Here is a 15,135-nt window from a genome sequence, read left to right on the forward strand (position 1 = left end):
ACGATTTTGCGTAATATCTTGTGAAGTACTATTATTATTGAGGACTTCTGGGTATGCCTAAGCCATATGTTTGTTGATGTACCTAGCTGACAACGTTTTCATTTGTAATTTTTCATTTGGAATATCGTTTTTATCGCGTTCACTTCCGCATTCAGCTATAACCTTTCTGGCGGCTAAGTCGCCAGGAAACCTCGTTTGAACAACACAATCCGTGCATGTACGTCTTCGTCAAGGTCTTGTCTACATTGTGGTACAAAGCATTTGAGGTTTAGGAATGTGTGTTTTCTGTAATTACGACGAAAAGGGAAATATGCACCGTCTCTGGATTCTGAATTCCCAGTAGACAATGCAGGTCAAACCTATTGACAACTGCATTATGTGTGCAAAGCCGACCAATGCTGTAACTTCATCTCTAACATGTCTATGACGTCACATTTCCCATTCATTCTCTATGGGAAAATTGGCCAAAAAAGTCATATTTCTCAAAAACCGTGCAGAGAAACTTTCCACGAAGTAATAGCACATGATTCCCAAAGAAGCCGCTCAATTTGACATATTGCACGTGTATTTGGTACGAAAACTCTGGGAGGAGTAGCGGTCCAGAAAATGGGTGGAATAATAATAATAAATATGTGCGATAATAATAGTGTGGTTGCCTTCGGCAATAAACAAACACTTAGGACCGTAGTATGATCAAGAACATCAAGAAACATGTTTCTTAGAATCTTGCTGGATTCATTTATTTATTATATTGTACATCCACTTTTAGGCATGTGGATGTACAATATAATAAATGAATGAATTAATGCTTTGGACCTTAGGGTGATCAAGAACATCAAGAAACACATTTAATTAGACTCTTTTTAGATTATTTTAATTTATAGATTACATATATTCAATTTTATATATATATATATATATATGTACACACACACACATATACATATATACAACACCTGAGTACTTAAATGGCTTCAGATATGATTTCCATGGACATGATTTACAATTTACCAAATTTTTAATAGGTATACAGAACAGTGTGTATTGCGTAGAGCATATTTCCATTTCAGGCACATAATAATCAAGGCAATACATTTAATTGTGAATTATGAAAACAATACAGTATTAATTAAAAAAAGTTACTACAGTACTACAGGGATTTGGTGATCTGTTAATTTGCCATACTATGGAAATTACACTTTATGGTCTTTTCGCAACAGACATCTAAAGGTTCCTCAGGTGAGACACACACTGGCCAGCCAGGAGTACTGCAAGAGCTCATTTTAGAGTCATTAAAAATAGTTTTATTGTTGTAAACATTTAAACACATGACTATTTTCATGCATTCATGCATGCGTTCACCGAACAGAGTGTAATATTGACTTCTGCATAGATACCCAGCATGTCCTCTGCCTGCTAACAGGTACCACAAGTAAGAGGCAGAGCGGCCCCTACTGGAGAAGGAAGGAAATGCGCAGTAGAACAGAAGAGAGCACTGTTACTGACAGGGTACTGAAAAGCTAAGGTAAAACGCCAAAGAAACCGTGACCAGTGATGCCAAGCAGCCCAGAAAGCATCTTCAGACCAGCTAAGCTTTATTCCTTTGGAAGCTGGGGTAGGGTGTGCAGTGGGGGTTGGGGGGTCTTAGTCTATGCAAGCAATTTATTCTGTAATTCAGATAAGTTTGTTCAGTGTCTCCCATCTGACAGTGACGGCTACGTTGAGATATTGGGCTGTCCATAAATTATCTATACACAGGATAAATATAACAATGAAAAACCCAATTTACTTCAAAAGCATACATTGACAACTCACCAACAGAGCATCAGTATTTATAGATAAAATGATCTCTAGTGCAACAGGGTGCTGTAAACACAGCAAAGGTGAGTGAATGTGTCACTATTCTTCACACACACACACACACACAGACACACACACAGTAATACAGTCTGTTCTAAATATTTTGTGTCATCAAGTGTTTACTTGTTCCTCCATTTTATATCACACAGTACCATAGCTGCAACTTACTACTGCAGATTTAAAAAACACACACAAGTGCACGCGTCCCTAAAAACACACACTGCAATTCCATGAGGAGTCACTATTGCACAGTGAGGATGCCCTGGAGACTGAAACCCTCCCTCCTTCCCTGCATAGGCCTGAGGAAACCCCGCCCACAGCAGGCACCGACAGCGTCAGGATCCAGTTCTGAACTGTGGAGTGCAGCACTGCCCCAGGACTAGTGCTTTTGCTTCCTGTGAGCTTAACCATAATGAATATACGAAGAATACATTCAAAAAATCTGCCACTGAACCTGTCCATAAGCATCTCTGATATAACCCGGGTAAAATTTTCTTGAGTTTAATATATTTAATGCATTCTTGGTATATTTCGGAAAGTTTGAAAAACAGTAACAGGTTAGTGGTACCCTAGCCAGCCAGTACGCAGCACAAACAGCTGCATGGTCCTAGCTTGAGCAACTGGACAGAAAGCCAAGGAAGAGAGGGAGTAGGAGGACGGAGGAGAGAGGGAGAAGGTGAGCGGCCTCGCTCGTCGTGTTGGAGGGGCCGGAGGACGGTGCCGGGGTGACGGGGGAGGCCGGGGGAGGGAAGCTGCCCACATTCTCGCGGAGGAACATGGAAAACGCGACGGTTTTGGTGAAAACCTGGACAGCGGGGTCCATTCTGCTATTGCTGCTGCTGCTGTTCTGAGTGGCATTACTGCTGCCGTCCACTGTGATCACTGCCAACTGGACCCAGGAATTGCCCTGCTTACACACCAAGGGCCCGCCCTCATCTCCCTGGAGACGGAAACGCACACACACACGCACACGCCCGCACACATTCACACAAACACGCACACACATGTACACACACACACACACACACATGCACACACGAACAGAAGCACACACAAACACGCACACGAACACACATGCACACGCACACACAAACACGCACACAAACATGCACACGGACACACACACACACACACGGGGCAGAGAGTGAGAGAGAGAGAATGAGAAATTACACATGATATACAAGGTGTCACACCAAATAAAGTAATGAATCGTGTCTGAGGACAGAAGGGCGGTTGAGGGAGCGCTGTGCGGTGTAATCACCTGCTGCAGTGGCAGAAGTTGAGTGCAGATGTTTTCGGAGGAGGAGCCGTTCCCACAGCTGGCTATGGTGGTCTGGAACTCCTGCAGAATTTGCTGCGCTGTAGAGGGGAAAGTGTGTGTCACTCAACACTGATCCACTCTGCTCACATCACTGAGATACTCAACACTGATCCACTCTGCTCACATCACTGAGATACTCAACACTGATCCACTCTGCTCACATCACTGAGATACTCAACACTGATCCACTCTGCTCAGGCCACTGAGATACTCAACACTGATCCACTCTGCTCACATCACTGAGATACTCAACACTGATCCACTCTGCTCACATCACTGAGATACTCAACACTGATCCACTCTGCTCACAGCACTGAGATACTCAACACTGATCCGCTCTGCTCACAGCACCGAGATACTCAACACTGATCCACTCTGCTCAGGCCACTGAGATACTCAACACTGATCCGCTCTGCTCACAGCACCGAGATACTCAACACTGATCCACTCTGCTCAGGCCACTGAGATACTCAACACTGATCCACTCTGCTCACAGCACTGAGATACTCAACGATCCACTCTGCTCACAGCACTGAGATACTCAACACTGATCCACTCTGCTCACATCACTGAGATACTCAACACTGATCCACTCTGCTCACATCACTGAGATACTCAACACTGATCCACTCTGCTCAGGCCACTGAGATACTCAACACTGATCCACTCTGCTCACATCACTGAGATACTCAACACTGATCTGCTCTGCTCACAACACCGAGATACTCAACACTGATCCACTCTGCTCACAGCACTGAGATACTCAACACTGATCCGCTCTGCTCACAGCACCGAGATACTCAACACTGATCCACTCTGCTCAGGCCACTGAGATACTCAACACTGATCCGCTCTGCTCACAGCACCGAGATACTCAACACTGATCCACTCTGCTCACAGCACTAAGATACTCAACACTGATCTGCTCTGCTCACAAAACTGAGATACTCAACACTGATCCACTCTGCTCACAGCACTGAGATACTCAACACTGGTCTGCTCTGCTCACAGCACTAAGATACTCAACACTGATCCACTCTGCTCAGGCCACTGAGATACTCAACACTGATCCACTCTGCTCACAGCACTGAGATACTCAACGATCCACTCTGCTCACAGCACTGAGATACTCAACACTGATCCACTCTGCTCACAGCACTGAGATACTCAACACTGATCCACTCTGCTCACAGCACTGAGATACTCAACACTGATCCACTCTGCTCACATCACTGAGATACTCAACACTGATCCACTCTGCTCACATCACTGAGATACTCAACACTGATCCACTCTGCTCAGGCCACTGAGATACTCAACACTGATCCACTCTGCTCACATCACTGAGATACTCAACACTGATCCACTCTGCTCACAGCACTGAGATACTCAACACTGATCTGCTCTGCTCACATCACTGAGATACTCAACACTGATCTGCTCTGCTCACATCACTGAGATACTCAACACTGATCCACTCTGCTCAGGCCACTGAGATACTCAACACTGATCCACTCTGCTAAGGCCACTGAGATGCTCAACACTGATCCACTCTGCTCACAGCACTGAGATACTCAACACTGATCTGCTCTGCTCAGGCCACTGAGATACTCAACACTGATCCACTCTGCTCACATCACTGAGATACTCAACACTGATCCACTCTGCTCACAGCACTGAGATACTCAACACTGATCCACTCTGCTCACAGCACTGACCAACGTTTCCCAGCATGCATTCAACTACAAACCCCAGGTTAGATACAAATAGGTCTCTGCATATTGTAGGACCAGCAATGATAGCGGTAACTGCACGCGGGGGAAACAGGAAACAGGAAGCCGTTCTCGCGCGTGCGCTCACCTCCTCCCTGGCCGGCTCCCCAGCCGGTCACCCAGCACTGTGTTCCTACGCCAAAGCCCGTGCCGACGAGGTCCACGCACACCGGCTGGATGTAGTTGGTGAGCGTCGGCTTGCCGGCCAGCTTCAACAGCGCTACGTTGGCGCCGGTCTGGTTGCTCAGGGTGATGTTCGACACGTTCACGGCCATCTGGAAGGGGTTGGATCCGTTCTGGCTCAGACGACCCAGAAACACGGTCCATTCCGCAGGGTTGGGATTGGGGCTACGGACGGGAACGAGTCCCATAAATTTAAAGGCTGCAATCTAAATCATTTTCAATAGTTATACCATATACAAAGAGACAAACAAAACGTCAAAAAGCCACGTGAACTCAAGAACACAGAAACGTTCATCAAAGCGTCATCTCATGTTGTTTCTGTTTCAGTTCTGTCACTGCCAAATTCACTTCCAAATCGTTCCATTTCTCGGGGAATAAATTAATGGTGGTGTTTTCACTCAAACCTTCACAGGATATGTTGTTGTTCCATTCCATTTCTCCTGGTGCCTTTAGGCTGAAATCACATTTCTCCAGGTGCTTTAAGGCAGAAATCGCATTTCTCTTGGTGCATTAAGGCTGAAATCGCATTTATCCTGGTGCTTTAAGGCTGAAATTGCGATTCTCCTGGTTGCTGTGCTCATGGTTTTGTCCGAGCTGACATCCAGCTCTACGGCAGTGTCTCACGACCCCCGCGTGCTTATTGGGGGAGGTTCATGGTCGGTAGAATGTTTGTGACAGAAGAATATGCATGCAGGAGTGTTTACAGATTCCACACCAGGAAAAATATGACCTGGACTACTCCCAAACGCGATTCAGAGCAGAATCATTCTCACCCAATTCATATCTGATCTCTTCTGCTTGGACAACGAAAGGGGTCAGTTCGTTGTCAATTCAGACGGTTCCAGAAATGAACTGAAATTTTGTTCATGAACTGATGACAGCCACAGTAACCTCTGTGGTATTTATATTTTTTGCGGAGGATGCATTGGTGCGGGTGTCTACCTGCCAGGTCTAGGCAGCGATGCGACGGGTCCGCTTGGGTATTTACCTGGAGAAACACTGTGAGGCGCTCATGACGAACTCCTCAGAGACGAGGGTGCCCCCGCAGACGTGGGAGCCGTTCCTGTGCAGACTGACCTGCCAGGGCCACGCCCCGCTCGCTGCCAGGCCACTCCCCGCGCCAACGCGGCTGTTCAGGGGAGCGCTGCCGCACACCACAGCTGAAGGACGGAGGGAAGAGTTACTACAACACCCAGAATGCATCAGTCAAGATGGTCTAACTCAACCTGTGCGTGTGTGTGTTTTAGTGTGCGTTTTAGAGGTCTGAGGCTGCCGAAGCTCAACCCAAACCAGCCCAACAAGCTCTGGCCAAATTTGAAGCCCGCTGCCCGACAGAACATGATCACAGTAATAACCAGCCCACGACACCATACAACGTAATAGAACAGAAGACAATGCAGTATTTAGCCTACCACAGGAAAGTTGCCAGGGAAGTGCTTGTGCGGGTGCAGAGCAAAGCTTCTAGTTTTTTAGTGTAAGGTTATACTCAATTAGCAAATTAAAACATCTGTAACTGAGCTCTCACGCTTAGTTAAAACACGTTTTTCCATGGGTTACATAAGTTTGTCACTTGACCTCTGCAACACACAGCACATGAGCTACGTCGTTCTTTCTGTGTGTCTTCATAAATTATGTTTGTGAATGGAGGAATCATTAATATTTTCATGTTCACCGTGATCAGATTAGGCTAGCTAGCTAGGTTTAGTGCCTGTTTGCCTTTTGCTAAACGCAACGTTAAAGAGTTTAAAGAAGTTAATGTGTTTAATCTGAATGGGCGAAATGGCTGCGTGCCTATTAGGGTGCAGATAAAAGCTTAACACTCACGTTTGGGGGTGGTGGTGGAAGGCTGGGTGACGGAGGGTACGAAGGGAGGCAGGCCTGGGCATGTGACGCTGTCGTCACTGTTCGTCCCGCTGGATGTGAATCTGATGAAACCTGGGGTGTTTGTCGTAATAGTGGACGTGATCCAGGCCTGATAGCGGGACACCCTGGTGTAAACCCCCGGCAAATTAGGACGTGCGCAGCCTTCTCCGAAGCTGACGACTCCTGACTGGACCCAGAGCGAGCCCTGCTTGCTCACCATCGGACCCCCGGAGTCTCCCTGCTCACAACAGAGAGAGACCCTCAGTACCACTTCCCCAGTTTGGATATTTTTTTGTTTCTGTGAATGGGTTAATTTTTCACATACAGTGAGTGTATCAATAACGTAGACTTAAATCACAGTTTTAACACAGCACCATAGCATCATTCGGACTAACTTGAAATACCTCTACGGACACACCATTTTAATATGTAAATTAGAGAAGATGTTTTCCTTTAACAGCCTCTTTCATTAGTGTAAAAACATGGAAGATATTGCACCTGACATGAATCTTTGCCTCCTGTCAGTAGGCCAGCGCAGATCATGTTGCTGGTGATGGAACCGACTCCATATAGGCAGTTACACTTTCGGTTCCCCACCACGGGAATTTCTACCTCCTGCAGAACGTTAGCCAGCAACCCTGCAGAGACACAAGATCAAAACTTACACAGGCCTCTATGAAGGAGTAGTGAGTCCTGCTGTAGACGGGAAGAGAATACAGCGGGTTACACGCAAGTGATATTATTAGTTTAAGTGCAGAGTGGCAGTAATGCCATTATGAGACAATGCTGTTTTGTCTGTATAAGAGCCAAGAAACAAGCCACCTCACATCAAAGCTTCTGTCAAGGTAAAATTAAAACCTGTATTAATGTGTCTTTGTGAGACCTGGGATGGATGCTTAAAAAACAAGATGAAATGAGCTACGATCGACTCGCTTACCGCCTTCGCTGAGTCTGCCGAAGCCGGTGACCCAGCTGTCGGTGCCGGTATAGAAGGTGCTGCCGTCTGCCGCCAGGCATACGGGCAAAATGTAGTCACTGAAGCTGACGGTGGAGGACAACTCCAGCAGGGCCATGTCGTTGTCGTTGGTCGCGCTGTTGTAATTGGGATGGCGGATGATCCTTGTGACCGTTCTACTCTGTTCATTTGGGTTGGTGCCCGACTGGACCTGCTGACCCACATAAACGCGCCAGTCTGCCGGATTTGAGTCGCTGAGGAGACAGAGAGAGCGAATGGCGGTAAAATAGAATTCTGAACTGATGTTAAACTGTCACCGCAGCCCTCAATTCCTCCGCGCAGAATGGCTTCCAAACAAATGGACAGCCGTCAGCAATATCACAGTATTACTGGAACTTCTTTAATGGTCAAATTCATATTTATGAAAAAATTACCCATAATTCCTCACCTCCTGAAGCAGTGAGCAGCAGACAGCACCCATTTGTTGTTGATGAGAGACCCTCCACACACATGACTCCCGCTCAGATGCAGACTGGCTTGCCAAGGCCAGCTTCCCTCTGGGGCGTCCTCACCCCCCACAATCCTGGTGTTGAGGGCCGGCCTTCCGCACACTTGCAGACAAAAAGACAGAGGAGCATGAAGGCTGAATGATCAACAGCCACACTTCCACAGTCAGCCCAGTCAGGTTAAGCCCTCTTGTCAAACGCTCTTCTCTACTTCCTTCTCCATTGTTGGGTAAAATATCTCTCTAAATCCCACCCATGCAAGGCCTCGTTTGGTGTTCACGCCATATTTCATTGAAATATGCGTTAATACATGAAGCGAACCGTGATTACCCTGCCTTCAATCTTAGCCCCTCCCCCACTCCACCCCAATCATAGACAATTTTAGCAGAGACTGGTCAGGTGCTAGCATTAGCCGTAATGCTCGTACAAATGAAGGGTAGCAACAATTAGCAAATCTGCCATTCATTGTGATTGGCCTCACTATGGATTATGGGTAATTTTACTACGAAGGAGTGCTCAGCCTGTTACTGGCTGAAAAAATTAATTGAAGTCAATTGGGAACTTCATTAAGGATGAACCCTCATAACAACGATTAGAAATATTTTATTCCCATTTTCTCTTCATGCACCTAAGAAAACTTGTGTGCCCCAATGTATGGCAAATCATGAGGCGTGACAACTAATATTTATCCAGCTGAAAATGCGGTTTTGACATGGTGCTCCACTTTTGGTGCTGCAATATTTTATTATAACAGAAGTATAATGGCACCTTATATTAGGGTGAATATGGTATACAGTGTAGGCCCGAAGGAAGTGTTCTGTAAGACATTGATAGTCGCCGTCGTATTCATATTTTTATTGTTTTCTTTCTGCCAACTGAGTTACACTCATTATAGACTATATTATGTATATAATTCTGAATATTTAAACATAAAAGTAACTAGTTACTTAAAAAAAAAACGATTTGAAATTGAGTTACTTTTAGCCATGTAGTGTATGTGGACAGCTGACATCCAACATCTCATCCAAAATTATGGGCATTAATATAGAGTTGGTCCACCCTTTGTTGCTATAACAACCTCCACTCTTCTGGGAAGACTTTATACTAGATGTTGGAGCATTGTGCCAGGGATTTGCCTCCATTCAGCCAGAAGAGCATTACTGAGGTTGGGCACTGATTTGGCAATTAGGCCTGGCTCACATTTGGCTTTCCAGTTGATTCAAAAAGTGTTGGATGGGGTTGGGGTCAGGGCTCTGTACAGGCCAGTAAAGTTCTTCCACACTGATCATGACAAAACCATTTCTTTATGTATCTCGCTGTGTTCCTGGGGGCACTGTCATGCTGAAAGGGAATCCCCAAACTGTTGCCACAAAGTTGCCACACAGAATTGTCTAGAATGTCATTGCATTAAGATTTGCCTTCACTGCAACTAAGGGACCTAAAAATCATGAAAACAGCCCCAGACCAAGGGGTGTCCAGACTCTATGACCAAACGTATCAGAATATGTACTGCCTGCATTTCCAAATATAGTGGAGTGAATGAGAGATCTCATAATGGGCATACATACAGAGGTTTTAGTATCGGCTTGTAAGAGCATACTAAACATGGCTTCTTCATTTTTTGTCCCTATCTTTATAGATGCCCTTAATTAGACTATGTAAAGAAACTGTTAGAATTTCTAAATTGTGAATCCAATATTTAAACAAATACCCTCTAATAACAGCTAGAATTTAACTTCATATGAATTGGCTGATTTCAAACTGAACTTTATGGGCCAGTTTTGTGGACACAGATAAAGCATAGTCCTAGACTAAGTTCAAATTTATATTTAAATTCTCCGAACTAAATTCCTCATTCTCTGCTTTAGAGCCAGAGTGCAGCCACCAGAGTACGTAGTACAATACGTAGTCTGCACCAGCCTAAGTGTGCCGGATAGCGGACTGCGGGCCGAGCTTGCAGTCTGTGGAGACGAGGTTCTCAGGTTCTGATTCCCCACTGAGCTAGAGCCCAGATATTGCAGCATATTTTCTGTGATCTCAAAAACAATTTGAACGGAGAGGTACACAGACAATGACTTCACATAAGGAAGACAATAGAAAACTCTGTGACAAAATGGAAGCAAACTTACCATTCTGCTGTGAGTGAGATCCTGAAAGACAAGAGGACGACAACTTAGCTGAATCTCGTTAGCAGTGAATAGTCAGTTTACAGAAACTGTTCCTGTAGGGCAGTTTGCTTGGCAATTGCTTATAAAAAATGTGTAATTCAAACCTGCTGCTGTTAATAGCCATGCTTTAGAAACAAGGAAAATATTTATTCATATAGTAAATACACCACTCTGTGAAGAAAATGTATTCATTTAGTATTCCATACTTTGTTCTCCCCTAAATGTTTTGACATTTGGCAGATTCACTATTGAGAAATATCCTGTCACGTCTGCTGTTTGTTCTATGTCAAGACACTAACCGAAAAAGGCAAATGGACATTTCAAGTATTTCAAGAAAGACAGCAGACTTTCTTAAAGGGAATAATGTCAGGTGATTCCCAGTATCTGCAGCAGCGCTCAGTGACATGGTAAATGGACTGCATTTATATAGCGCTTTTATCCAAAGCGCTTTACAATTGATGCCTCATTCGCCAGAGCAGTTAGAGGTTAGGGGTTAGGTGTCTTGCTCAAGGACACTTCGACATGCCCAGGGCGGGGTTTGAACCGGCAACCCTCCAACTACCAGACAATCGGTCTTACCTCCTGAGCTATATCACCCCTTTATGAGGAATGCTCTATGGTACACGTAGAGCGGCTCATGTTGAGTGACACATTCCATCGACGTGCGTCAGACAGGATTTGAGCGAAATACAACATGATAATCTGTCATGCTGTGTCATGCAAAGTGGCCTTGGTTACATTCCCGGTACCACTTAAATAACTGACTCTCTGTTTTTACAGACATGATTTTTATTATTATTATTTTTTGATAGGTTCGTTTCAGTTAGCATGCTACACTGATTCAACCCCAAATCCCACAGAGGAAAATGTTGTCCTGGATCTTCAATAACATAAAACTGAATCATTGTTGAAAATCAAAGCAAAACGTTCCGATATGAAAGCAACAGCTTCCCCACCAGGACCCTGAATAACCACAGTCAAATCCATCATCTTGGTTATTTTCATGCTTAAGCGAGGCTGTGTTTAATATTTAATAATTAACATTTAATAGTCAATTAAGTTTCTCCATTTGAATTGCGTGACTTCCAGCCCGTCTATGAGAACCCTTGTGTATTCTGATTACTGAAAACACAGATTTAAGTTCTATATTTTTTTCTGACACAGATTCTTGGCTCATTACCATTTGCATTGTTCTTAAACTCTTCTAGCTGTATTAGATCTTTTTAACTTTGACTAAGTTAGTTCAAATTTTTAAAATCGCAGCTTTGTTTTTATTTGATCTCTGGGGTACTGTATATCTTGCCTCCAACTATTATCTTTCTTTTTTATCTCTGTTCTGTTACCTCTATAAAACACTTCCTGCTATATTACTGAAAGGTGCTATAAAAATAATGTTTGTTATATTACAAGAAAATGCAAATGTTCCACTTTTCACAAGCTTATTTTGTCAAGTTAGTTTTAGTAATAACTTAAATAACTGAGCCTTGTTCATAACTAATTCTTTCTTTCAAAGTTTAGGAAAAATGTTGATTGAACAGCTTTCATTTTCCACAAATGGTTTAAATTCAATGATCAACGGTTCAGTTTTAGCATTTTTATGTTCACTGATCTCAGCTGTAAGCCTATTAATTAATTGATGCAAAATGTAACATTCAAAATGATTTCCCACAGCACGTTAAAATCATTAAAGGAAATTAAATCATTAGTTGTCCGGGAACTAATTTGACTGGTCGAAATTGATATGGGGTATTCATTCATTGTAACAGCAATATCATCAATATCCATTTCTGACATAAAGTGCCCTTAAGAGGATAAACAATCCCTCATCATACACTAACATATCTCATTAAATATTTAGCTTATCATTTTTCAGAAATTTCAGTTAAGGTTGGAACACGACCAGTACTGCAGGGTGTTCCAGGACACAAATTGAGATCCCCTGTGGAACATTATCAGGATTATGTGAGGCTGCATTTAAAGCGAGGATCTCAAACTCCAGTCCTGGAGGGCAGCAGTGCCCACAAATATGTGGCTTCTTTACCATCAGCCACCTATTTAGGCCTCAGGACAATGTGTGTGTGGGCTCTTTAGCCAATCGAGACAAAGTGTGTGGGCTCTTTAGCCAATCGAGACAAATTGTGTGGGCTCTTTAGGCAATTAAGACAAAGTGTGTGGACTCTTTAACCAACCACTAACTTAACCAGACAGACACGACAGCTTTCCAAGATCTGAGCTTGAGATCAATTTCTTTTTACTATATACCTTTACTACTGAATTGTCAAAAAATCTCAATTTTATCCCAAAATGGCACAAGAAACACCAGATCCAACTGAGGGAGAAATCCTACAAAATGTCCTGACACAGAAACTATGAAAACTACTAACCCTGAAACAGATTGCAGTTGTTTTAGTGTTGTCCATTTAGTGCCGTGCTGAATAATTACCTACTGCTATTATTAAAATATGTCTATATTTTATCCCAGATGTTTGAAACAGTACTCTTTATCTATATTGTTTGACTGTTGCAAACAATGTGCACCTAAACTGCAAGCTTTTCTAGCATGGCTCTTTTTAATTGAGTGCAGAGAAACAGATAATATTGCTTGCAATTAAAGACAATTCTGTTACAAATAAAAAAAGCCTTACAGGCTTTTATGTAAATTGGACACTTACCTGTTGCCAGAAGGATAAGAACAGTCACCACACAGATTCCTCTCCAAATTGCCATTTTGCTGAGTGAAGTTCTTAGTCAGCGTCTCTCTTTAAATGCCTCTCCTCTTTCTGTCTACCTGTTTACACCTCCCTCACTATGTATACCTGTAACCTAAACACGCCTCCTTATGTCAACAACCAAAAAATTCATTAGCCTCTTCCTGTTCTTGCCCCTCTTTCATTTGTGTTGTACCAATGTCCACCCTTTTAATACTTTCCCGTTTTCATTTAATTCATTCCTTATTCATTTGAGATTAATTTTTTTTTTTGAGGGTGTCGAGAATTCATGTGGTCCCCACCGGGGAAGCCGGTACTAACACAAATTCATGTATTAATTTAAGCATAGATACCCTTTCATACATTTGTTTTAAATTATTAAATGGAACACCTTGAATACTGTGAATGTCCACTGTTTGCATTTTCTCTCATGTCCACTGGTTGACCTCTGCTTTCAGTTCCTGAAAAGTTTTATGTTTTTATTTTTGTTTGCCAATGTCTGCTGATAGAATTAAATTCCAAATGCTATGATTTCACCTTCTTTGTTTCAATGTGGACAGACGTGTACCAAGTTTGATTAATTTGACAGTAGTGATCAATACTTACAATAGTAGTCTAAATAAAATTATATTGTTTAGTATTGATTCTGATCAATCCATAAATACACTGTTTATATTTGTTAAATGTTGGATTTGTTCCCAGTCATTCTGTCAGAACCATTCTTTTTCACGTTTTCAATTCTTATACTTGTGTTCACTGTAATTCACTCTTTCCGTCTGTTAGAACTCATTTGTATTTAACACAACATTCTACCCCTGCATCTTTTGCTTCCTGTTAATCAGCAGTGCATTTGAGTTAAATATTAAATTCTACAGTCTGTCCAGAGCACAGACTAACAAACTAGAAGTATTCATAAACACAGAGCGGGGTAATAACTATCAGCCAGTATTCATAAACTCAGAGCAGGATAATAACTAGCAGCCAGTATTCATAAACACAGAACAGGATAATAACTAGCAGCCAGTATTCATAAACACAGAGCGGGGTAATAACTAGCAGCCAGTATTCATAAACACTGAGCGGGGTAATAACTAGCAGCCAGTATTCATAAACACAGAATGGGGTAATAACTAGCAGCCAGTATTCATAAACACAGAATGGGGTAATAACTAGCAGCCAGTATTCATAAACACAGAATGGGGTAATAACTAGCAGCCAGTATTCATAAACACAGAATGGGGTAATAACTAGCAGCCAGTATTCATAAACACAGAGCGGGGTAATAACTAGCAGCCAGTATTCATAAACACAGAATGGGGTAATAACTAGCAGCCAGTATTCATAAACACAGAATGGGGTAATAACTAGCAGCCCGTATTCATAAACACAGAATGGGGTAATAACTAGCAGCCAGTATTCATAAACACAGAATGGGGTAATAACTAGCAGCCAGTATTCATAAACAGGGTAATAATCCATTTCACAGGCAGCCAGGGTCCACTTAAATCCGAAAGAATTAAGATAAGCTCCTGACACTATGAACGTTCCGAGGCTTCGTATTGGTTCAGTATCACTTTGGTGACACGTTTGGATTTTTTAAAGGTGGTTACAATTATTTGCTAAGTCACTGCTACAAGCCGACGGCATGTTTATCTTTATGTCAGATGATCGAGAATGTGTTTGACAAACAGGTTTCACAAGTATTTTTCTTAACCACAGATACAAGTCATTACGTGTGATTACATCTCACCCATTACTCATTTTCGAGTAATATTAATATCCTTCCACACCTTCTTCTC

The 15,135-nt window shown here is 42.9% G+C and overlaps 1 protein-coding gene across 1 annotated transcript; it reads right to left on the bottom strand.

Moving 5' to 3' along the window:
• Positions 1 to 1,003: 1,003 nt before the first annotated feature.
• Positions 1,004 to 13,392, bottom strand: LOC118216735 (prostasin-like). The gene is made up of 10 exons (XM_035398176.1): positions 13,301 to 13,392; positions 10,590 to 10,610; positions 8,403 to 8,565; positions 7,937 to 8,208; positions 7,498 to 7,637; positions 6,961 to 7,237; positions 6,125 to 6,296; positions 5,042 to 5,301; positions 3,122 to 3,219; positions 1,004 to 2,800 (listed from the first exon to the last, which is right to left on the bottom strand). Exons 1-10 carry the CDS (start codon positions 13,353 to 13,355, stop codon positions 2,468 to 2,470), a joined length of 1,791 nt encoding a protein of 596 aa, XP_035254067.1. The 5' UTR covers positions 13,356 to 13,392; the 3' UTR covers positions 1,004 to 2,467.
• Positions 13,393 to 15,135: the final 1,743 nt, after the last annotated feature.

The sequence above is a fragment of the Anguilla anguilla genome, chromosome 17 (genome assembly GCF_013347855.1).
Source record: "Anguilla anguilla isolate fAngAng1 chromosome 17, fAngAng1.pri, whole genome shotgun sequence".
Lineage (NCBI taxonomy): Eukaryota > Metazoa > Chordata > Actinopteri > Anguilliformes > Anguillidae > Anguilla > Anguilla anguilla.